Source organism: Loxodonta africana, chromosome 25, assembly GCF_030014295.1.
Source record: "Loxodonta africana isolate mLoxAfr1 chromosome 25, mLoxAfr1.hap2, whole genome shotgun sequence".
In the NCBI taxonomy this organism is placed as follows: Eukaryota; Metazoa; Chordata; class Mammalia; order Proboscidea; family Elephantidae; genus Loxodonta; species Loxodonta africana.
The window spans coordinates 54,394,315-54,417,721 of record NC_087366.1 but is presented as its reverse complement, the minus strand read 5'-3'; the positions used below and the strand labels follow the sequence as shown (position 1 = coordinate 54,417,721).

The 23,407-nt window shown below is 46.1% G+C and overlaps 1 protein-coding gene across 1 annotated transcript in view; it reads right to left on the bottom strand.

The window, feature by feature from the left end:
* DUSP10 (dual specificity phosphatase 10) overlaps positions 1–22,516 on the bottom strand; it is an 86,675-nt gene extending 64,159 nt beyond the window's left edge. Inside the window, exons 1-2 of the mRNA XM_003419885.4 lie at positions 21,814–22,516; positions 18,758–19,611 (exon numbers count right to left, since the gene is read on the bottom strand). Of these exons, the coding sequence (XP_003419933.1) occupies positions 18,758–19,568 (811 nt within the window). The 5' untranslated portion in view covers positions 19,569–19,611; positions 21,814–22,516. The remainder of the gene's footprint in view (positions 1–18,757; positions 19,612–21,813) is intronic.
* Between the last annotated feature and the right edge of the window lie 891 nt (positions 22,517–23,407).

Below are 23,407 nucleotides of genomic sequence, written 5' to 3'. Positions count from 1 at the left end.
TCTTAAGAGCTTCTTGTTCAAACACAGGAGTTTCGTCTTTTCTGAAAAAGGGCTGCTACCAGCCTGGGTTCTCTCAGAGGCACTGCACGTTACAGGTGCTCTTGGGAGTAGACAAGGAGCCTCTGGTCTTCTGGAGAATGAGACACCGAGGGTGCTGAGAGAGAAGTGAATGCCTAACTTTCCATACTGATTTAGTGGGTGCAGGAGCCCTGGGGGCACAGTGGTTAAGAGCTTGGCTGCTAGCCGAAAGGTCCCCAGCTTAAATCCACCAGCCACTCCTTGGAAACCCTATGGGGCAGTTCTACTCTGTCCTATAGGTCGCTATGAGTCAGAATGGGCTGGACAGCAATATTTTTTTTTTCTGGTCAGTGGGCTCAAGGTCCCTGGGTGGCACAAACAGTTGGTGCTTGGCTACTCACCTAAATTCGTACTCACACATACATGTAGGGTCACTATAAGTTGGAATCAACTCAATGGCAACAGGTTTGGTTATCGATCTAAAGGTTGAAGGTTCAAACTCATTCAGTGGCACTGAGGCAGGAAGGCCTGGCAGTCTGCTTCCATGAAGATTACAGCCAAGAAGGCCCTAAGGAGCAGTTCTACTCGGTAACACATGGGGCTGCCGCGAGTCAGCATGGACTCGACAGACATGGGTTGGTTTTTGTCCTTTTTGTGGGTTCAGATGAACCTGCCCTACCCTCTCAGCAACTGGGGCTGCCATGCTCAGGGAGAGCTGCCTGATAGCAACCTGGTGGGACCTGCACCCTACCTTAAAAGGGAACACCTCTGAAGAACAAGCCTGGCATAATAAAAATAATAGCCGCGTGAAAAGTACCCATTGCTGGCCTGAGTTAGAAAGAAATCAAAGCATCTTATAATTCAAGAGGCCTCCTTATGCAACTCTGAAACCTTTTGTTTCATGACTGGTTTTCACTGGTGAAGGCCCCTTCCCTCGCAATAAGAACAGAGCTTAAGTTGGTCCCTTCTTAGAAATCTGCCTTCCAGGGCAGCCCCAGGATGCACTGGTAGGTGTCAGCTCTCTAGGAGCTGGTGACCTACGAGGGCCTCCCAGGACAAAGGCAGGGCCTGAGTATGAACAGAGGGCAACAGCTGGCAGGACCACAGGCAAGAGGTAGCATTTATTTTAAGTGGGAAAGAGAAAGCAAATCCAAACACATGGGATCATGGCTTAAAAATCCAGACAAAAGTCACCGAAGACAACAATTGATTTGAAACTCTCTTCACAGATGTGCTAGGACAAATGCCACAGAAGCAGGATTCTAGGCAACGCAAACTATTAAAACAAGCCCCCACAAAACCCCCCTTACCCATACCATCAACCTACATCAGTTCCCTTTAAGGAACTCAATCCCAACATCAATATTTGAGAATATCTGGTATCAAAGGGGAGCACCTGGACAGAGCAAACGGTTAAAGCTCTTGGCTACTAACCAAAAGGTTGACTACTTAAGTCCACCCAGAGGTGCCTTGGAAGAAAGGTCTGGTGACCTACTTCCAAAAAAATCAGCCACTGAAAACCCTACGAAGCACAGTTCTACTCTGACACACATGGGGTCGCCATGAGTCAGAGTCAAGTCAATAGCAACCGGTTTGGGCTACTGGTGTCAAAGGGGACCAGCCCAAACGTGTGCTGCCGCCGCTCCCACGATGCTGTCTGGGTGGTAAAGAAGTGGAGAGGCCCATGGGCTGCAGGCTGGAGGACACTGGGCAGTGCTGGGTGGAGACCTGCCTGCCTCCAGGCTGGGTGTTGGGGTTAAAAGCAGTTGCTTGAAGATTGAGCCATTTTATAGGTCTAGATTGTAACTGACCACCGTCCCCAGGGAAATAGGGTTAAAGAGATAAGCAAGTCAGTTGATAGCCCTCAGCTTTCCCAGCCACTGTGCCCCTAGGACATACACCCAGACGCAGCGCTATCTATCCTGCGGTAGCGGTAAAGAACACGGGCTCCGGAGCCAGGGTCTGAGTTCGCCTTTCTGCTGTGTGACGTTAGGCAACATACCTAACCTCTCTCAGCCTCAGTTTCCTCATCTAAAGAATGGGGATGATCATACTGCTATTAGCACCCATAGATCGGCTCCATTCAATAGAAACATAATGCAAGCTACTATGTAATTTCAGGGTTTTTTTCCCTAGTTGGTTCATTTAAAAAAGTAAAAAAGAAACAGGTAAAATTAACTTTACTATCATATTTTATTTAACCCAACAGACCTGAAATAATATTGTTTCAACACGTAAAACGATTACCAGTGGAATGTTTTACATTCTGTTTTTATGCAAAGCCTTTGAAATCCAGTATTACACTCGCAGCACATCTTGGTTTGGACTAGCCATGTTTCAAGTGCTCGGTTGCCACGTGTAGCCCATGGCTACCATATTGGACAATGCAAGTACAGGTAACAACACTTTTGTTACCCCCATTAAATGAGCCCAGTGTCATCGCCGTCCTCATTTTATGAATGTTAACTAAAATGTGTATACGCAGAAGTAGCGACCAACGACTAAAACGTAAGGCACTTAAACTGCACTATAAAACACAGCCAGCTCCCCCAGAACATCCACGGTCTCTCTCTTCTTAGGGAAAGGACAGTCCCACCTGGGGTTGAGAGGGTCTAGGATAGATTCGGAGTCTCTGGGTGGTATAAACGGTTAATGCACTTGGCTGCTAACCAAAAGGTTGGAAGTTCGAGTCCACCCGGTGTGCCTCGGAAGAAAGACCTGTGGATCTACTTTTGACAATTCAGCCCCTGAAAACCCTAGGGAGCGTGGTTCTACTCTGACACACATGGGGTCGCCATGAGTCAGCGTCGACAGGAAGTCAGTTAGGATACATTAACCACCACGTGTCCATATAGGGTCGCTATGTGTCGGAATTGACTCTACGGCACTGGGTTTGGTTTTGGCTGGTCCGTCTCCTCTCATGCTGCCACAACTCCCCACACACATGTTAATACCGGGAGAGTCGGTGACCACAGACAATATCTCTCAACGGGAAAAGCCTTGACAAGCAGCCAGATGGGGATGTTTCTAGGAGCTCCAAGTGGCTGGGGAGTGAGGAGAAAGAGAAGCTGCAGGGAGGAGCTGTGATTATCAAGTCTCTGAGCAGCCCCTCCTAGCCCTCTCGGGCCACCTCCCTAGTCACTGCTCAGCCACTGGCCAACTCTACCCAGGAGGAAGCTCTGCGTCATGAATCCAGAAGAATGTCGCTGGTAGGAGGTGGATTTCAAGGTAATTACTTAGGCAGCTTTGTAGCATCTGATTCTCAGGCCCCAAGGCATTCTTAAAAAAAAATTTTTTCTAAGATGCAGATACGAATATGAAAGCTCTATGCCTTTTAATGGTGGGGTCCCACATTCCATTTCTCCTAGCCATTGCAGCAGAGAGCTGCCGGACACCCTCACCGGGGCATTCAGCCACTTCGGTTCTCACTGGGGGGGTAGAGGGAGCTTCCTAGCCACTCTCCAGTAGGAACGAAGAGATGCACCTAATAAGGGCAGACAAATGCATTTTTACATAGTAAGCAAGATTAATTATAATAAATTCAATCCAATTCACATCCTCCATCAAGAAAGGCAAGCTAATTATCTGTCAGAGAATTATCTCCTATTTAAGGGGCATTTTACCTCAATTTGGCAAAAAGAACTAACGGGAATTGTGTCTCCATTCTGATGTAGTCTCACCGCCTGCGTTTGCTTAAGTACCCAGAAGACTTCAGTACTGCACTAAAACCCCACGGTTTAAAAAAAAAGAACATATTACTCAGCATCTCACAGTCTATTTCTGCTATTATTGCAACGGTGTCCCTTTCAAACTGTTTTATCAACAAGTGTAAAACTGGGAGTGACTCATGTTTATGAAACAAGAAGCTGTTGCTGGCCCTGCCAGACCATTCACTTCCACAATAGCTTCTGTTTTTAATAGTGCTGAGTGGTACCTCCAAACGTCCTACCTCTGCCCATCAAAGTACGAGTCCGAGGTTTGCAGCAGGTGCATTAATACACACACCTCAGGAATTTGTGGGAAGACCTGGGAGCAAGGATGAAGGCTTCCCTAAAAACTAGCAGCTTTGATAGGTACTTGGATCTTGTATTCTCAAGAGAAAAGCAGGAAAGAAAAAGTGAAGGAGGTCAGGGAAAAAAACAAATAAACACCAGGTGGCTGGCAGCCTAGTCTCTATTGCTCTAAATGGGGGTGGAGGAGGATTTCAAACAACCAAGAGGTTTCTCTTGCATCAAACAGTTTAAGATGATCTTAACTTCCATTAATAGAGAAATTGGTTAAGTAGAAATGTGGTACATCATAACCTAAAGCATGTAACAGCCCTAAGGAAAAAAAATCTATGATGACTATAAAAAAAAAAAAAAAAATCCCATTGCTGTCCAGTCGATGCCAACTCATAGCAACCCTATAGGACAGAGTAGAAGTCCTCCATGGGGTTTCCTAGGCTGTAATCTTTGCAGAAGCAGACTGCTGCATCTTTCTCCCTTGGAGTGGCTGGTGGGTTCAAACAGACAACCTTTTGGTTAGCAGCCAAGGACTTCACCACTGCACCACCAGGACTCCTCGTGACCATTAGACAGGAAGTAATGTACAATATAAAGTGAAAATGGATTTCAGTTTCTAGATGAGAAACTACAGAAAATATGTACATATATGGGAAAAGAATGAAGAGATCATGTAAAAATGAAACTAGGCTTGACAGAGTGGGATTAGTATATCTTTTTTTTTTTCTAAAATTCTGTTAATATCCCATGAATGGGTATACAATAAATAGCCTTTGCTAAGACTTAATTTTCTAAGACGTCTTTAGATAGAAGTATTATATAATGCTTCAGTGTGCCACTGACGCATAAAAATCCTAATGTAGTTCTCTGCCCACCCCGGTAGAAATGCTGGGGTTTTCCAAATCTTTAAAGAAAAAGGTCTACGAAGCATATAAGATTTCTTCCTACTTATGTTCACCACTGGCACTGTCAAATCATTTTACTAAATTATACTTCACATATATCCCTTGGATATAAGCAGGTGATGGTGAAAATGATAATAATTTATTATTATTATTTACAATATATCATTATTAGTATACTATTATGGTATTCAATACATGGTAAAGTTTTCGGTGCCAGTTATGACACATCAGGCATTGTTCAAAGCACTTGGACATATGTTAGCTCATTCAATCCTCAACTAATCTCATGGGAAAACTGCCATTATCCTCCCCACTTGATGGATGAGGAAACTGAGGCACACAAAAGTTAATTTGCTCAAGGTCATACTTCTAATAAGAGGCAAAGTCAGAATTCCAACTCAACAATCTAGCTCCAGAAATCTGTGCTCCCAATCCCCACAATACACTTCGTCTGCAAGAAACAATATAAATCCTCAATGTAAAGGCTGAATACAAACATGCAGGGGCGTCAGTGGACAGATTCATGAAGAAGCCACTTAATAAGCTCACTAGAATGGTAAAAAGAAAGAAAACACGGAGTGACTGGCTGAACATGTGCTCATAAGATCTGCTCATTTAATAACAACTCAGACACAAGACAAGACATTATGCTCCCACTGGGATTTAAAAAAACAAAAACACTGAACTGAGAGTTAGGAAACATGAATTCTACGCCAGCTCTGCTAGCAGCTATTTATAAGTCCTTGGGTAAGTAATCAGTTTCCATACCTGTAAAATGGGGCAGGTGGACCAAATGCTCATAAGGTCTCTTCCTACTCTGTGATATTGTGCTCTACAAAAATTTTAAAAAAAAAAAGTTTTTTTTTTTTTTTTTTTAATTCAACAAATTGTGAATGAATGTTTATGGGTGCAAAAGGTTATAACCAACAGTTTTCTTCATCATTTCTCAAGTTGCTCGGGGGTTGTTATGCTCCGGAAAATCCCTCTTGCCATCTAAAGGTGAATGGTTATCATCAGTAAAGTTAATATCCTAGAATTTATTTTAAACTTTCTTATAACAGGCTCATGACCAAAGTGGCCATGGTGGCAGGGATGGAAGTTATGCATGGGCTCAGCATCATGGACTCTGCACTCACCAAGACTGACTTGGCTACAGCCACTGCTGAGTGCCCAATCTGCCAGCAGCAAAGACCAACACTGAGTCCCAAATATGGCACCATTCCTAGGAGTGATCAGCCAATAACCTGGTGGCAGGTTGATTACGTTGGACCACTTCCATCATGGCAAGGGCAGTGTTTTGTTCTTACTGAGATAGACGCTTACTCTGGATACAGATTTGCCTTCCCTGCACACAGTGATCCTGCCAACGTTACCATCTATAGACTCACAGAATGCCTTATCCACTGTCATGGTATCCCACACAGCATTGCCTCAGATCAAGGAACATGCTTCACAGCAAATGAAGTGTGGTTATGGGCCCATGCTCATGGAAATTACTGGTGTTACCATGTTTCCCATCATCCTGAAGCAGCTGGCTTGATAGACTGATTTAATGGCCTTCTAAAGACACAACTGTAGCATCAACAAGGTGGAAATACCTTGCAGGGTTGGGGAAATGTTCTTTAGGAGGCTGTCTATGTTCTAAACTAGCAACCAATATATGGTGCTGCTCCTCTCATTGCCAAGATTCATGGATCTAGGAATCAGGGGTAGAAATAGCTGCGGCGCCACTCACTATTACCCTTAGCAAAAGTTTTGCTCCCTGTTCCTGTGACCCAATGCTCTGTGGGTCTAGAAGTTTTAGTTCCAAAGGGAGAAATACCCCCACAAAAAGACACAACACTGATTCTAGTGAACTGGAAGTTAAGAATGCTACCTGGCCACTTTGAGCTCCTCATGCCTCTGGATCAACAAAGAAGGGGGTTACCTTATTGCCTGGTATGATCGATCCTCATAACCAAAGGGAAATAAGATTGATATTACATAATAGAGGTAAAGTTAAGAGTATGTCTGGAATACTGGAGATTCCATGCCCTATGATTAAAGCCAATGGAAAACTACAGCAACCCAGTTCTGACATGACTACTAATGGCCCAGACCCTTCAGGAATGAACGTTTGGGTCACTCTACCAATCAAAGAACCATGACCAGCTGAGATGCTTGCTGAGGGCATGGGTATATGAAATGGGTGATGGAAGAAGGTAGCTCTAAATACTGTACTATGACCACATGACCAATTGCAGAAATGAGGGCTGTAATTGTTTTTAGCATTTCTTGTTTTGTTATAAGCATATGAGTGCATATATATATATATAAAACAAATGTTTTTGTTTTATTCCTTCCCTTATTCCATTAATTATTATAAAATATAAGATATAAATAGGGCTAGTACATTTTTGGTTGTACACATTAGTTCTATTGTGTTAGCCACAAGTATGACTTTATAATTTTATTTAGAATTATGATTATATACGGTTTATGAAGATGTGTACAGGTGTCAAGTTGACAAGGGGTGGACTGTGATGGTTAAGATTATTTGTCAACTTGGCTAGGCCATGATTCTCAGTGGTTTGGCAGATATTATGTAATAATCTTCCATTTTGTGACCTAAAATATAGGATGTGAGCAGTCAATCAGTTGCAAGAGGATTTTTCTTGGGGGTGGGGCCTGCATCCAATATTTATAGATGTTTTGGCAAAGCTCCCCCTTTCGGGATCCTGCATCCAACTCTTCATCTTCTGACTTCTGGTTCTTGGGACATGAGCCAGCAGCCTGCTGTCTGACCTGCCGATTTTGGGTTCATCAGCCCCTGCAACCACTTGAGTCAGGAGAAGCCTCCAGCCTGATGTCTGGCCCCTGGATTTGGGACTTGCCAGCCTCTATAACTGCATGAGCCATTTCCTTGAAATAAATCTTTCTCTACATGTGTATATACATTTTATATACACGCTTCATTGGTTTTGCTCCTCTAGAGAACCCAGTCTAAGACAGCTATATTTGTAGGCTCAGACTGTAGAAGGGAAGAAGAGAGATGGGAAATGGAAGAAAGGAAAAAACAAAAACAGTAAATAGTAAATGGTTTGATGGGATCCCTGCTCACTTACCCCAGAGAATTAACTTTCCCAAAGGGCAATGATAATCTATTAGAGATTCTTTCTTCACACACTTGGGTGAAAAAAATCCATAGTTAATTTTATTATCTAAACTAATAGAATGGATAATGAACATGAAGTATGAAACATCTAATACCTGTCTTTGAGATGTGGTTACACACACTTATCGTATGTGCTTTCTCACTCTATACCCATCTTCCTCCTCACTCATCTGTTTCCCGCTCTAGAAAGTAAGTGAGGATATTAATATGTGTGGAAGAAAGAAGCATCCTCCTATATCCACAGGCAACTATGGGAATGCGGTCTAAGGTGCTTAGCATTACAAACACACAGAGCCTAAGCTTAAGGGTGCCAGGCCCAGGTTTTACCACGCACCAGATTGAAAGGCCTCGGACAAGTGCCCGGACCCCTCTGAGTCTCAGTCACATGTAAAATGGAGTGTTAGCACGAGGTATAATGCTCCCATCACAGAATCCAGTATATAATAAGCACCCAACACATGACAGAAATAATTATTGCAGTTTCCAAAATCTCTTTGATCCATCTGTTACTCCCTAAAAGCTTCTGCCATGACCAAATTTAAAGTGTCCAAGTTTTATAAAGGTCAAGGCTATAATCTAACTGAGATCAAGGTCAACAGGAAGCCAGTTCTTCTCTAAGGACATAAAGCAGGTCACTCTTAGCACTGAAATGTTCAGTTGCAGATATACAAGAAAATGGTTTGCGGGGGGAGGTAGTGGCATAAACTTGGGACAGCTCTGAGATAAAGCCAGTTAAAGCCAAATACACAGGCAGCCTGGAAAAACCTTGGGCTTTAGAATCATAAGCATTGGGTTTCAAATATAGTTTGCCCATCCACTAGCTAATGACATGGGAAGAAATATTTAATCTGTTCCTCAGATTCCTGAGCCGTCAAAGCAGGGATACAAAACCTCTCTCACGGAGCTGCTCTGAGAATTAAGATCCATACATGACAGACCAGTGCCCAGCACATAGAGGCACTTGGTAGCTATTAGTTTTCTTCCATCCAAGCTATCTAGAAAATGATTTTCTAATTTCAGGGATGATAGAGTAGTTAGAGGTGATTAAACAACGTTCCACCGGCAGATTAAAATATCACTTCACGAGAACGCTAAGACCCGTTATCTTAAAGTCTTAACATAAAGATGTGGTATTGTAATAAGAACAGAAATAACAAGACCCAAGAATATGTCCTCCATCCCTTCAGGAAAGGGACTCTTAGAAGTTCGTGTCTAGTGTTTTGATTTTAAGAGGGAAGCAGAGGTACTACTGTAAAGGCTATGACTGTAGCTTACAGGCCTGAACACAGGGAGATACTGTTTCGTCATCCTGACTGTCCCCTCAACCCACAGACTGCTCTTTCCTCTGCCCTCCTCTCCCTTGCTTTCCTTTCTTTCTGGTTTCTTTTTTCTTCCCTTTTGCCTGCAGCAACAACTGGTAATATTTAGCCCAATGACAATGGACCTTGGGGCCGTGGTTCAAAGAACATGGGATTATTTATTCTGTAGAATAAATATGGAGTATCAAATCAAGGAACTGGACAGCGATGAGCCGAGGCAAAATGGGGACTGCCTCCTAACCCAGGGACACAAAGTGAGATCAGTTGAGTTTACATTAAACATGAAGAGAGGATCTGCCTGACATTACTCCTGGGTCAGGCAGTTTCATCTATTTGCCTGATATTAGAAACAAGCAACAGATACCAGACGGGGTCCTACCAGGAGTGGTCTGACAAAAGCAAAATGTTCTGCAGAGCACTTGAAGAATTTGGCTTTGCTTTCCTTTTGGTGAAATTCAAGACTGGGAAGTGGGCAAGGGGAAGGGAAGATGATTAGGTCTTCACCACAAATAAAACATTCAGGACAATACGGATAATGAGATGAATCGGCAAAGCCGTTTCTTTCTGTTAGTGCTCTTCCACTGCCCAAGGCAGAGCCCGGGGTGATGGCCTTGATCTGCCATGAAAGTCCCAGGCCTGCACTGCTCATTTCCTTATCCAGGACATGGGCTCCAGGCTCTTTTTTCTTTAACTCACATAAAGCATAAGAGGTTCAAATATGTTAAACCTTGCTAGAGAGGTTAAAATATGTATGTATATAATATACATACACACATATGTATGTGGGTCCCTGTGAGTTGGAATTGACTTGATGGCAATGGGTTTGGTTTTGGTTTTATATATACAAATATACACACATATATATCCGTGTATCTGTATACGCACACATATGGCTACCCTCACAGTTGGTATCTGGGTGCCTGGGCAGGAGACACAATGAAGGTTGCTCTAACTACAGTTACAAGGGCTGCAATCTGCTGTCCCCAAGGGTATCAATATGTATACACACACACATTATGTATTCATGTATCTTCCCCAACTTTTAAGCAATAATACATAATACAGGCATAACCTGGAGAAAAAAAAGAAAAGGTCAAGACCTTGCTCATGGATTATAGATGAAAACAGCTCAAGAGTCAAGACTTCATAATTAGAAAGGAGATTATATCCATTTGAATATAGAATGTATACTTTTAAAAGTCCTCAGATGACATTCAGGCTGGGCTTCATTCTCACCGTCTGCTCTTCCCCCCGTTTTTCCTGTGGTGGGGAAGTTACACTATATGAATGCACAGTATACGGTAGATTGCATCATAATCAATCTTTTTTTTTTTTTTCCCCCATAGTTTAAGGGAAAAAAACTCAGGCCATGAAATCACAGAAGGTCCCTGAGTGTTGCAACTTTCAACTACTAACCTGAAGGTTGGCGGTTCGAACCGACCCAGCGGTGTCACAGAAGAAAACCCTGTTGATCTGCTTCCCTAAAGATTATAGCCAAGAAAACCTCATGGAGCAGATCTACTCTGTAACAAATGGGGCTGCCATGAGTCGAAATTGACTTGAAGGTAACAGGTAAAATCACAAAGGCCTATATTCCTCCCAGCCCCGCCTCTTAGAGTGGTTTTTAATTGTACTTGCAAGCTTTTCCTTATTTTTTTTTTTAAGCAAGCCAAAACTTTGTCTCTGAAATATTGTTTACAATGCTGGTTTGCTTAGTGTGTCCTCCTTTCATAGACAGCACGCAGGAAAAATAAACGCAGGCCTTGTTCCTATCAGCAGTACGTCCAAAATTAGTGGGCTCCAAATTACAAGGTTCCACTCAGCTACTTAAAGGAGGCCTGGCAGCCCTGAGCTATGCAGATTTCCTTTTCCATTAAAAACCAATATATGATTTCTTTTCGGATCAAGGTGTCGGAAAGACTTTCTTTTGGTCCATGAAGATGCACTTAGAAAAGGCCAGACTCTTTCTTGAAAGAGAAAAGGAGAAAAATGCTACATAAAAATATATTTCCCAGAAGCACACTGCCTGAAGATGAGCCTCTCTCTAAACGGGGGGGATGAGGAAGAGCACAAACAGGTACATGACTTTCATTCAAGGTGGAGAGAATCCGGAAAACTGGCCTCTTCCAGACCTGCTCTCCTTCAAGCATGTGGATGACAACCTGTGTGATGGCAGACACACCGGCCTGCAGGCAAGCGCCTAGCACCCAGAATGTACTCAGTAACATTTGTTGAGCAAATGCGTGAATCTCCTCTGCCCACAAGGCTGGACATCTGTGGAGACAGCCTAGCAAAAAGACAGCACCTGTTTAAGCCCAGAAGCCTGAGGCTCTTGGGTACCATGGTGCATTTTGATTACCTGTACTTCGGTCCTTGCTTAAACCATTCAGTTTCCTGCAGGATGAAACTAAGTCAATCTTAAGGTTTATCCTATATTTCTAGGATCCAGGTAAATATCTAGACCGTGAGCTGCTAGACTAAAAGTCCTTAGTCTTGGGCCTTTTTAGTTCTGAACTGAAATCTCAAAATTCAAGAAAAAGGGTTCTGATTTTCAAAATTATTGATTAAATATATTATTTCATATTCTGTTATACTTTAGATACTGTTATTATTAGATAATAATACACACACACATACATCAATCTGTCAAGCCTGGCAAGAACTTTTTTTAGCACTAAGGAGCAAGGCTGTAAAATTAATCATCCACATGACCTTGGATAAGTCATAAACCTCCCTAGGCCCCATTTCTGTAATTGCAGAATGAGAAGACTGCACTAGATCGATGGTTTTTAAACTTTGCTTCACATTAGAACCCACTGGGGAGCTTTTAAGAATCCTGGGCCTCAGGATATACTCCAGGTCAATTAAATGAGAAACTCGGAAGTGGATCTGGGCATCAAAGATTTCAAGTCTCCCCCAGGTAATTCCAGTGATCAACCTGGGTTGGAAACTACTGGACTAAGGGGTCCCTAACGTTCCTTTTTTCCTAAGAGCTGGGATTCTTCAGTTCAAAGAAGGCAAGATGACCTCTTGTGGGATTAGAATTTCTACCCCTGGTGCGTATCCTTATGGACCTACTCGGGTTACTTTACCTAGGTACTACATTACGACACATTTTATCCTCCAACTGCTCGCCAGCAGTGTCAGGGCAGGGAGACTGGCTGCTGATAGCACAGGGTCTGAGGCAGAGGGGCTGCTGCTGGTCATGCCTTGCTCCCAGGGGTCTCTGCATCAGAAGGCTCTGGAAGAGCCTGTCTGCTCCTGTGGTTTCTTTTTCTTTTTTTTACTATATTTTTGTTGTTGTTATTGAGAATATACGCAGTGGCATATACACCAATTCGACAACTTCTACATGTACAATTCAGTGACACTGATTACATTCTTCAGGTTTCGTAGCCATTGCCATCCCCTTTTCCAAATTGTCCTTCCCTCATTAACATAAACCTACTGCCCCCTAAGCTTCCTATCTAATCTTTGGAGCCGCTGTTGTGATTTTGTCAGAGCTCCAGATGTGTTTGCCTAGAGGACCAAGGACAAGCTGTTCACCATTATCCCCTCTCTTTTCTCCCATGCACACACATTTGGAAAACAGAATTAGGCAAACTGCTTTATCCATTTAATGTCCTTCCCCTACCCTGCTTTTTCTAATCTCCAATCATTATCCACCACTCAACTTGCCCTTGACAAGTCAGATGGTTAAATGAACTGATCTGAACTGGTGAGGACATTGTTAGCATGCTGCCACAGAACATGCTGAGAACAACTTGCCACCCTTCCCGCCAACACAATGGGAGGTCCCTGGGTGGCACAAATGGTTTGGGCTCTGCTGCTAACAGAAAGGTTGGTGTTTGAAGCCAGCCAGCCTCACCACAGAGGAAAGCCCGGATGATCTGGTTTGGTAAAGACCTGCTTTGATCTATAGAGCTCGGTTCTACTCTGTTAACACACGGGTTTGCCATGAGTCAGAACCGACTTGATGGCAAGAGGTTTGGTTTTTGGTTTAAGGTAATGGGTCCTTAAAGAAGGTAAAGATAAAGGGCTATGGCCCAGGGGCCTAATTATTGACAGCTGTCTATTGTCAGGCACTTTGTTTACCCTGTCTCATTTTATCCTGTGATGGTGATATTATCCCTGCCTTACAATGGAGAAGAATCTGGGGCTCTAGCAGGTAAAGTCAGTGGCCTAAGGAAGGACACATACAGTCGGTTAGTGGGAAAGTCTAGATTTGAACTCAGGTGTGAGGGAGCTAAGCATCAGGCTACTGAACACTGAACGAGGAACAGATTGGGCAGGCATATGGCAGTGGAGAGAGATCACTTATACTCTCCTCCTTTACAGTTTAATTAGGAAGCAGGATGGTATACCCGGAACCTGATGCCGTGGACCCAGAAGCTCAGAGTATAGGCAACTGTAAAGCAGTTCAGGGTAAGGGCTCAGGACACTCAGAGGAATGACCAGGCCCTTCAACCCTTTCCTTTTCTTCCCTTCACACTCCAGTTCTTCACAACTCAAAGCTTTGTGAAACTTTAAAATGAAACACACCACCCATCCCACCTTTTATATTCTGACTACAACTATCATCCCCAAAATAAATTAGCCTGATGAGAGGCCAGAAAAAGCAAACTGATAGTTTTATACTTTCATTATTTAGTTATGGAACATTGGGTAGGCAGATTTACCACATATTACCAAAACCCCCTACAAATAAAGAATTCTAGGATATGTTCAAATTTCTCTGGCCTCTTGACTCCAATGTGTTTTTTGTAATTACTTGGCAATGCAACTGTATGCTACTTAAATTAGTTAACAGTCACCAAGTTATTTTTAGGCCATAGCAACACACACACACACACATTCTACCTATCTTGATGCTTGGACTCCTTTGTAAAAGGAGCCAAAATTCCCTTTGTTTTACTGGCACCATCATTTCTGTCTCATCACTAGTAATAGTAAATTAAAATATTAAGCTACATTTATTTAGTGGTTCCCATCTGTGAGGAATTCTTCTAAACACTTTACAAACATTAATTCACCTAATTCCTAAGCTAACACTGTGAGGTTGCTACTCTAACATTCCCTTTTTGTAAATGAGGAAACTAAGGAACTAAGGGATTAAGCAACTTGCCCAAGGATACATCACTGGTAAGGGGAGAACCAAGACCAGAACTCAGGCCAACTGGATCCAAAGTCCTTCCTTAATCTTGCCACCATTTGCTACAAGGCAAATATTTGGCATGTCTGGATGTTAAATAGAAGCTCAAAATGACAACAGGCAATTTTTAAATGTAGCTATGTCTTTATTTTACATGTCTTTAAAAAAAAAAAAAAAAACTCCATACTATTCTTGAAGGGCAAGAGAGGACTTTTGTTCCCCCGTCAAAACAAAGCAGGGATGGAAAGAATATTTTCACAGGGTCTCTGATTTCTGAGCATGGCCAGTCACTTTGTTACCAAACCCTAATCCTGCCTACAAGTGTTTATTTCAGAATCATTTTGTGACTGTGGACAAATGTTCAGTCCTCATTTCTCAGGAGACAGGATGGAAAGTTTTACAGTATAAAAACCTGACTCCCTATGTCCCCGAATCCTTCCTGTGTACCAGCCTCCTGAACTGTTTCCCTCTCCTTGCTCCCCAGTAAATACCTCTGGTCCCAGAGCAGGCCTGTCAGAGAGCTGCAGTCTCTTAATCTTTTCTTTTGTAACAGCACAGATCAAGTCCGGGCATGGTGTGGAGAGGGGGAGAGACAGACCCCAGGAAGGTGCCTGGAGGGAGAGAAGCTTCTCCACAGACCTGACGGCACACCAGTTATAGGAAGATGCTAATTTTTCTTTTTTTAATCTCAACAATGGACATATAACACAATAATTTAAGAGTGAAAATGTCCATGCTATACTGTAAAATATTCTAGCCTTATTAAATTTAAACCTTTCAATTTAAACATTAAAATATTTAGATGTTTTAAAAAGTCATCTCTACGGTATTTTAAAACATTTCAATGAGAAAGGAAGAGAGCAACTAGGGCAAAATATTAATAATTGTTTAATTTAGGTGATAGGTATAACGGTATTTGTTATACTGTTTTTACTTTCTATGTGTTTGAGAATTGTGTAGAATAAATACTTTAAAGGCACATATTGTCTTCAAGGAGGAGGCAATAGTTGGTAAAATATCCTCTCCTACATAGGTAAATAACAAATTATTTCCCTGAAGTCAGTCCTGCTGAAAAGGACCATTATAAACATCATAGCCAAGATGGTAAACCCCATTAGGAAATACTCAGCATTACCTACCCTTCCCACTCCATCTGGATAGAAATCATATTAAAAATCAACTTGGAATAAAATGAGTGGACTTCGTGAAGTCCTGAACATTTATTCATTTGGATCATTTTTACCAGGTAAGTAGAAACACACGTCTGATGCTATTTATTCTCAGAAGATGAGAATACAACATGGATTCAGACCTAGGTCAGAACAGGGAGGGGACTGTAAATTAGAACAGCAACTTAATCCCAGGGGCTCTAGGCCTCTGATCGGTTTCTTCCCACCCTGACACAGCATTACTAAAATGGCAACACAGCAGCCACTCTCTTGACAGGCAGCACCAAACATGGAGAGCATGGCACTGAGACAGGGGGACATAGAACTTGGACAGGGAGGGTAGCAACCAGTGTTTACAAACATAAACCTGGGAATCAGATGGGTCAGCCATAAATTACCAGAGATCGCACTGAAATCTCAGAAAATAAATTAGCAAGGCCTTAGATATTTCCACCTTATATTCGAACTATCCCCCACCACATCTCCTCTGCAAAAACCATGCATGCCAAAATGGTACTACCACCACTCTTGCTGAAATGAAATCTTAGATCACCAAGGAAGGGGATTACTGAAACCACAGCTGAGAAGCAAGGCCAAAATGGTCTGCTTGACCCACTCAAGAGTATACTTCAGGAGAATCTGAGAGAAGTTGGCCAAGTCTTTTGAGAGATGCCCACCCCGACCTTCATGCCAATGGTGCCATGCTATTAACCTTTGGTTTGCCTAGATGAAAGGATAATTGGGAGTATTCTAAAGTTGATCCCTTTCCCTTCTTTCCCATCTTGGTCCCAATTCTAAGCCGTTCCATCAAAAAAAGCTAAAATAATAATGATAATAATAATAAATAAAGCAGATTACAGACCTCTTTGCTCCTAAACTATGTACTTTCAACCAAACTCCCAGATATTTGAAGAAAAAGGCCCGAAAAGCTACAAATAATCCAACCTCTACCACCAGAACGTCTTCCAAGTCAACCGCTGCTGTGCCTCACCAATCTGAAAATGACGAGCCCTCACAGTGGCCGCCCAGGGCGCCCAGTGGTGAGGTCAGCAGCGTGTCTGGCCCCACCCCATCAAGGCAATCTTATTCTCTGACACTGAGGAACAAGCCCAGGCTTCCCTGAATCTCAGCTGCACCCACAGCAAAAGGGGAGAGAAACCCTACTTTCGCCAGGAGCACCAAGGAGATTCATTTCTCAGTGATTGACAGACCACCCCATATGCCACAACATCCGTTGAAAAATAGAGTAGGATCTACAACTATTCCTAATCACCCACATTTTTTAAGTCTGGGACCTCTTAATTTGTATTGTTTAGTTTGTGTCCTTGGATCACACAGATATGACAGGCTGCGTTTTATCAAGAACATCCACTCTACATGAGGGAAAAAGAGAGTATCAAGGCCTTTGGCTATCCCTCCTGATTAACTCTTACAAATGGGAAGACAAATTCTTAAAAATGGGAAATGCGCAGATGGTATTTTCTCATCTGAAAAAGATGAAACAACTAAGATCATGGTGAGAGAACAATAGCAAGGTAAATCTACTGGGAATCACTCAAAGTCAACTAAACAGGAACACATAGGCGATAAAATCCGGAGCTACACAGAGGAAATCTGAACATAGTTTGTAGCCCTAAAAAAAACCATCAACAACAACAACAAATGTCTGGGTGTTGCCGGGACTCTCTGAGTACAACCTTTAGAGCCCACCAGCCCTTAGGAAAGTTGTGCCTGTGTCCAATGAGGCCAAGCTTGAGGAGGGGTTGGAGGGTGGGAAGGGAGAGCGTATCAAAGGAATTCGGAACCAACCATATTCCCTAGAATACTAAACCAAATACAGAATGCATCATTGGGAAGACAAGAAGGAGAACAGCAGAGTTGTCCTACAAAGACAAACAACTGACTTGCTCACCCAAATGGCCTGTTGCAACACGGTGTTCAAAGGAGCCCAACAATACCTTTGGTCAACATAGTTTAGGAGACTGGTTAGAAATATGGCCCAGAAACTGTGTACCTTGGCTCAAAGCTCAATAGTAGAGAAGAAAAAGGATGACTATCTCTTACTACCACTACCAGGTAGAAGACACTGAAGAGGAACAGTGATGTGCAGTACCCCCAAAGGATGACCTCTGATGCAAAAAGGCACAACGGGGATGGATAGGAGATGAGGGCTCCCCTACCAGATAAGGGAACATTGTGTGGGAGGAACAAAGAGATAAGCAGGTAATTAAATCCTTCTGCCAGGGCTCAGCTCCACTGACTACACAGCTGTTCTCTATCCAATGTGCCAGGGCAGGCAACCCACCACCCCATCTTGGGAGGATCCATAATACCAATGGTTGTCAGGTGAGGCCAGAAAGAACAATCGATTGGGGAAGAGTTCATGGAAATGTGTCTGTCCCCTTGGAATTTTGACAGAGGAATGGATGCATTTGATGAAGTTGTACTTTTCATGGGGCCTTATAAGTAATAGTAAGGGTCTCTGTCCTTCTTGAGGGTCACTTTATAAACCATATAAATGTCAATCAGCTCAGAGGTTAGAAAGAGGAAGAACTTCCCACAGGAACAACTGGTACCTGTAGATTGACCTGTAGTTCATCAAAGTTGCTGCTTCCTCCATTTCACCCACATTGGTTAAATCTGAGAGACAGTAACTTTTGAACTAGTTATTGACTGGAATAGAGAGCTATCAGAGGAGGCATCTGATATTGAGATACCATCTGGTATAAAGCCCCTTTTTCAAAAGATGAGAGTACAGTCTCAGAGAGGAGAAATGGCTTGTGCAATGCAAATTAGAAGCCAAACTGAGACTAAAACCCAGATCTTCTGGCTTCCAGTTCAATGTTTTGTTTTTTAGTTGGTTTGTTTTTATTTTTATTGCTATACCCAAATAAGGAAAGAGCATGGAGGGGAAGACAAGAAGAAGAAGAAGATCTGTTTTGGTCTTTTGTAGCCAGGGGAAGGAGAGTGCTGTTCCTTCTAAGCAAAATCCCAGGCTAGTGAGGAGTGTGCTTGGGAGGGGCACAGAGACATTACCTTTCAACACCAGAGGTTCTTTGCCTTCTCTCTTCAAGGACTCGAGGACTATGTGGAGTGGCTGGGAGGGCATCACTCGGCTCGGCTCATTGGTATTCTCATCATAAACTATAATTTCTTTGGAAAAGATCCTCTTGAAAGAGTCCTTGCCTTCCCTACAGGAAATCAAGTCCAGGACAGTGATCTTGCCCTGCTGCAGTCTCCGCCGGCTGATCTTATCGGCACAGTTAATGTGGACAGCTCCTTGGATGTGACTCTTGTTGTACTCCATGAAAGGCCTACAGTCAATGATGACAGGACTCTGGCTTGGCAGGTGACTCTTGCTGCATTTGGTCATCTTCTTCGCCAGGTCGTTGGGGTAGATGATTTTGATGCTGGCTAGCTGCTTGGGGGTTCCTGACACAGGGCCGCCCACCCCACCTGATGGACTCAGAGGGCCTGTGTTCTCATTGTTGTTGACCATCTGGTTAGCAGGGCAGGTGGTAGAGGTTCCAATGGCGGTGGTGGCGGTGCCAGCAGCGATGGCTTGGGTTTGGGTCTGATTGTCCTTGTCGTAGGTTGCCACAGTGCAGCAGCTGGCACTGCTGCATCCACAATTCAGGGAGCGGGCAGAGCCGCTGGATGAGGGCATATACGTCAGATTCGCAGCCTTGAGGGACACAACGGTGGTGGCGATGACAGGAGGGTGGCTGTCACTGCCTGGGGTGGCAGAGCCAAGGTAGCTAGAGTCTAAACAAAGGTTGAGATCCTGAGGTCGGACGGGCCTAGACAGTGCCACTACTACCCTGTCGTCTAAAGGAGATGGAGGCATGAGGAGGCTGAAAACTGGCAATTCAAGAAGAACTCAAGACAGTCTGCAAAGAAGGGGAGGGGGGAAAGAGAGGATAAAGTCACGTGACACAAAAGGCAGTCTAATCCAAACCCTCAGGGAAGAGCTTTGCAACCCTCTGACCAAACGGGTCCCAAGTGCCCTTTAGCATGCCGCCATCTAAGCTTGAGACTCATTTTTCACGTATTCAAAGAGGATGCACCTGAGGGCCCCATCTAATTTGCTTGACGAGTCTCAGGGTAAACGTATAGTCCATGCAAAAGTTGGTGAACAACCTTTCATGGACTGACATCAAAGTTCAGCCTTAGGAAAGGTAAAAATGCAAAGAATTAGACAAGCTGAAGACAGGAGGGGGTTTCTAAGGAGGCCCTCTATTCTGGGCCTCAGCTCCCAGGCAGAAGTACCCTGCAACCATTGGAGAAAGACCCATGTGTCCACCCTTGCATGCTTTCCATGTAATTCCTCGTGTACTGCAAAGGCAAAGTGATGACCAAGAGTATTGGCATGGCTCACAGAAACATACAGCTAAATACACCGCAGGGGTGGAGGTCAACTTTCTGCAAATCAGAATGAAAGTGTCCCCCTAAATGAATCTCTTTCACTAGGAGCTTTTCTTGTTCTCCGCTCTACCAGGCCCTTTGAAAAGCACAGCATAGTCATATTAAGACCTCTCATGTTTCCCGTTAGCTTCTTATAAATTAATCTGCATTTCCCCTTTCCACTACAGATCGGTGTTCCTAAAACAAAGCCTCAAGCACCGGACCCAGGCCTGGAAACCCCATCCCTGGCAGCTCCATCACCCGTTGCTGCCTGCTGCACCTCCCACTCCTGCTTCTAAGGACAGGTCCATCTCAACTCTCCTCCCCCTTCACCTCCTCCGCTGGTGCAGGCTAGGCGTCCTCAGGCTTCCATCAATGGGAGGCAGCCAGCCGGTCTGCTCTGTAGAATATTTCAGTCTCACACTGATAGCCTCTCCTCCTTCAAAAGAGGACTGAACTTCACGTGGATTCCATATAGAGGACTTCCCAATCAGCCTATTCCTGATAAAGGAGGCAGCAAAATGTAGCCCACCCACCGGCTCGGTCTACCTCCAGTCTCCTCAGAGAGCGCCTGCAAAGGGACAGGTCCTTTCTCCCTGTAGACACTGGGGCGCTCTACACGGCGGCGGCCCTGCGGGATCCTCTCCTCCTATTAGACGGGCTCACAGCAAAGACACCAAACCCCAGACAAGCGTTGTTCACCTAAAGGAACTTTAAGAGCTGTCTGGAAAATATCGACTATCATCCCTCTACACACGACCGTCACTATTCTCTGACACAGAGCTAAAGTGTCACAGGCAGAATCCACACACACACGGGCACGCACCCATCACGTCCCCAGATCCCCAACGACTCGGGTTTCTCTCACCCACCTTTGGATGGGAGCGAAGGAGCCAACTCCCTCCCTCCCTCCCTTGCGTAGTATTTTTTGAAGAGCGAGTACTATTCCGGAAGCTATAACTGTTTGCCATCTGGACCAAGGAGTGAAAGCCTTCGCTATTGTGTTACCTGGTAGAGTCCGTCCCAGGATCAACAGTCCATTTCCTAGGAGAGGGACGCTGAGCGTGTCCACGGAGACACTCCGGGACCCCCAGGACCACACGGAGTACGCGGCTGGCACCCACGCACAGAGTGTGTAGCGAGACCTGCACCCCTGCAGCAGACGGCCGGGCCGATATATTGCCCGTGAAACCATCCAGCCCGGCCCAGGAAGCCTCCCAGACAAACCCTCAGCTCTCCCTCTCCCGCTAGTCGCCCTGCCACCACGGGGCTGGGGCTGGCAAGAAAACTAAGTGGTTAGAAACGCCCCTTCCCCACTCCTGGGGCGCTTCATCTCCCCCTTGGCAACACAGCGCGCTAAAAAGCCTCAGGCGTTTAAAACTACCGCAAAGCCTCCCAACAAGCCTCCTTTTTTCTTCGCCCCAAATCCAAGTAGACTGCAGAGAGAGTACACGCACCGGGTGGCAGGAGCCAGAACCTTATAACCTCACCTGCTGCGGCTCCCCCAGCAGCATCGCATCACACACACACAGTCACGCACACACTCACACACACACACACAAACACACACGCACACCCTCACGAGCACACACCCCCACACCCACACCCACACCCACACCCACACTGCCGTCCACTCCTCCACCTCCACGCCTGGGCTCTCAGGAGTGGCCGCGGTGACTTCCACTTACTTCATAAACGAGTGCAGCCCTCCACCGTTTGGCGCGCCGCCTCAGCTACGGGTTCGCACCTTCAGCCCCCATTCACTCGGCTTCATTGATCTCCAGCAGCAACATAGTTACTTTCTCTTTTGCTACACTGTAAATGTACGGCTCGGAGGGGGCGGGCCGGCCGCCGACCGACGGCGCGCTGGGCCAATAGGAATCCGGAGAAAGCCGACCGCCACCTCACAGTGGCCTGCAGCCAATGGGCGACTGGAGGGGGCGGTCCCGGGGCGTGGCCTGGCCTCTTTAAGGCGGGGCTAGCCGACGCCGCTTCGGGTCCCCTGTGTTATAACCCGGGCGGTGATGTCATTGGCAACCAATCAAAAACTTCAAAGGGCCAGCCGGGGCCCGCGCGGAGCAGCTGCTCTCTATTTACCCGTAAAGCCAACCGGCCGGCTGCAGTTAACCCTTTCCGGGGCTGAGTTGTCAATGGGCCGGCCTCGCCGCTCCCGCGAAGCGGGCTCCCCGCGCTGAGCGGGACCCCCGGCCCCTCACCCGGGGGCAGACGGCGCTGTCCTTTATTCTGCCTTCCTACTCCGGAGGGATTACCCGGAGCGCCGGAGTTAACTTTCCAAAGGCGGGAGAAACAGCACAGCCACCGTCCCTAGTGGGACCGCGCTGCTCTCGGTGCCCCGACCAGTCTCAGCCCGAGATCCACGCCCCCGCCGGTGGCCTGCGCCCGGACCAAGGGGCCGCGCAGCCAGGGGCGCGTCTGTCCTCCGACCCGCGCCCGGGCCAGGCGCTGGACGCCCGCGCTCCCCGGCACCGAGGCCGCGTCCTCGCCTCGGCCCCCGCTGGCCCGCGCGCCGTGGGAGGCGTCCACCGCCCGCAGATGTCGCTGCCCCTCCGGCTGCCCTACTGCCGCCCAGCGCTGTCGTCGCACCCGTCGTGGGGGCGGCGCGGCACCGTCCTGCTCGCCTTCGTCCCCGCCCCCGTCACGCCCCCGCCGTCCCCCGCCGGCGCCCCGGGGCGCTGCCCGGAGGAAGAGGACTTGATCGAGGCGAGAGGCGACACGGGGCCCCCGGGCGCGGCGTCTCGGGGCTCGCCGCGCCCCCGCCGCGCCCCCGGGAGCCGGCCCCCGACCGCCGCCGCGGCCGCCTCTCCGGCTGGCCACACGGGGTCCCTGCGCAGCGCCCGTTGCCCCCCGCGCCCTGGGCGCCCCGCCGCCCCTCACGGCCCCCAGCCGGGCCGGGACCGCTGGCCCGGAGCTGCTGGACCGGCCGCCGGCGGCGGCAAGGAGCCGAAGTCGGCCCTGATTAGCCAGATGGAGTGTGGCCCGCCGAGCGTCGAGCGAGCCGAGCCGTCCCGCCCAGTCCCCGGGACTCCGGCAAGCCGAGGGGTCACCGGCCCGGGCGGCGCGCGTCCCGGGGAGAAAAGCAAGGGGCAAGGCTGGCGGGCCGGCGCCTCGGCGGGAAAACATCAGGGCAATTGCGGGAAAGTTGCCTTGGGGTACACGAGGGACCGGCGATGCCAGAATGAACTGCGGAGAGCCTGCCTCAAAGAAGAACACTAAAGAAATACAGCTTTTTCTTTCTTTTTTTTTGTCTTCCCACTCCCCTGT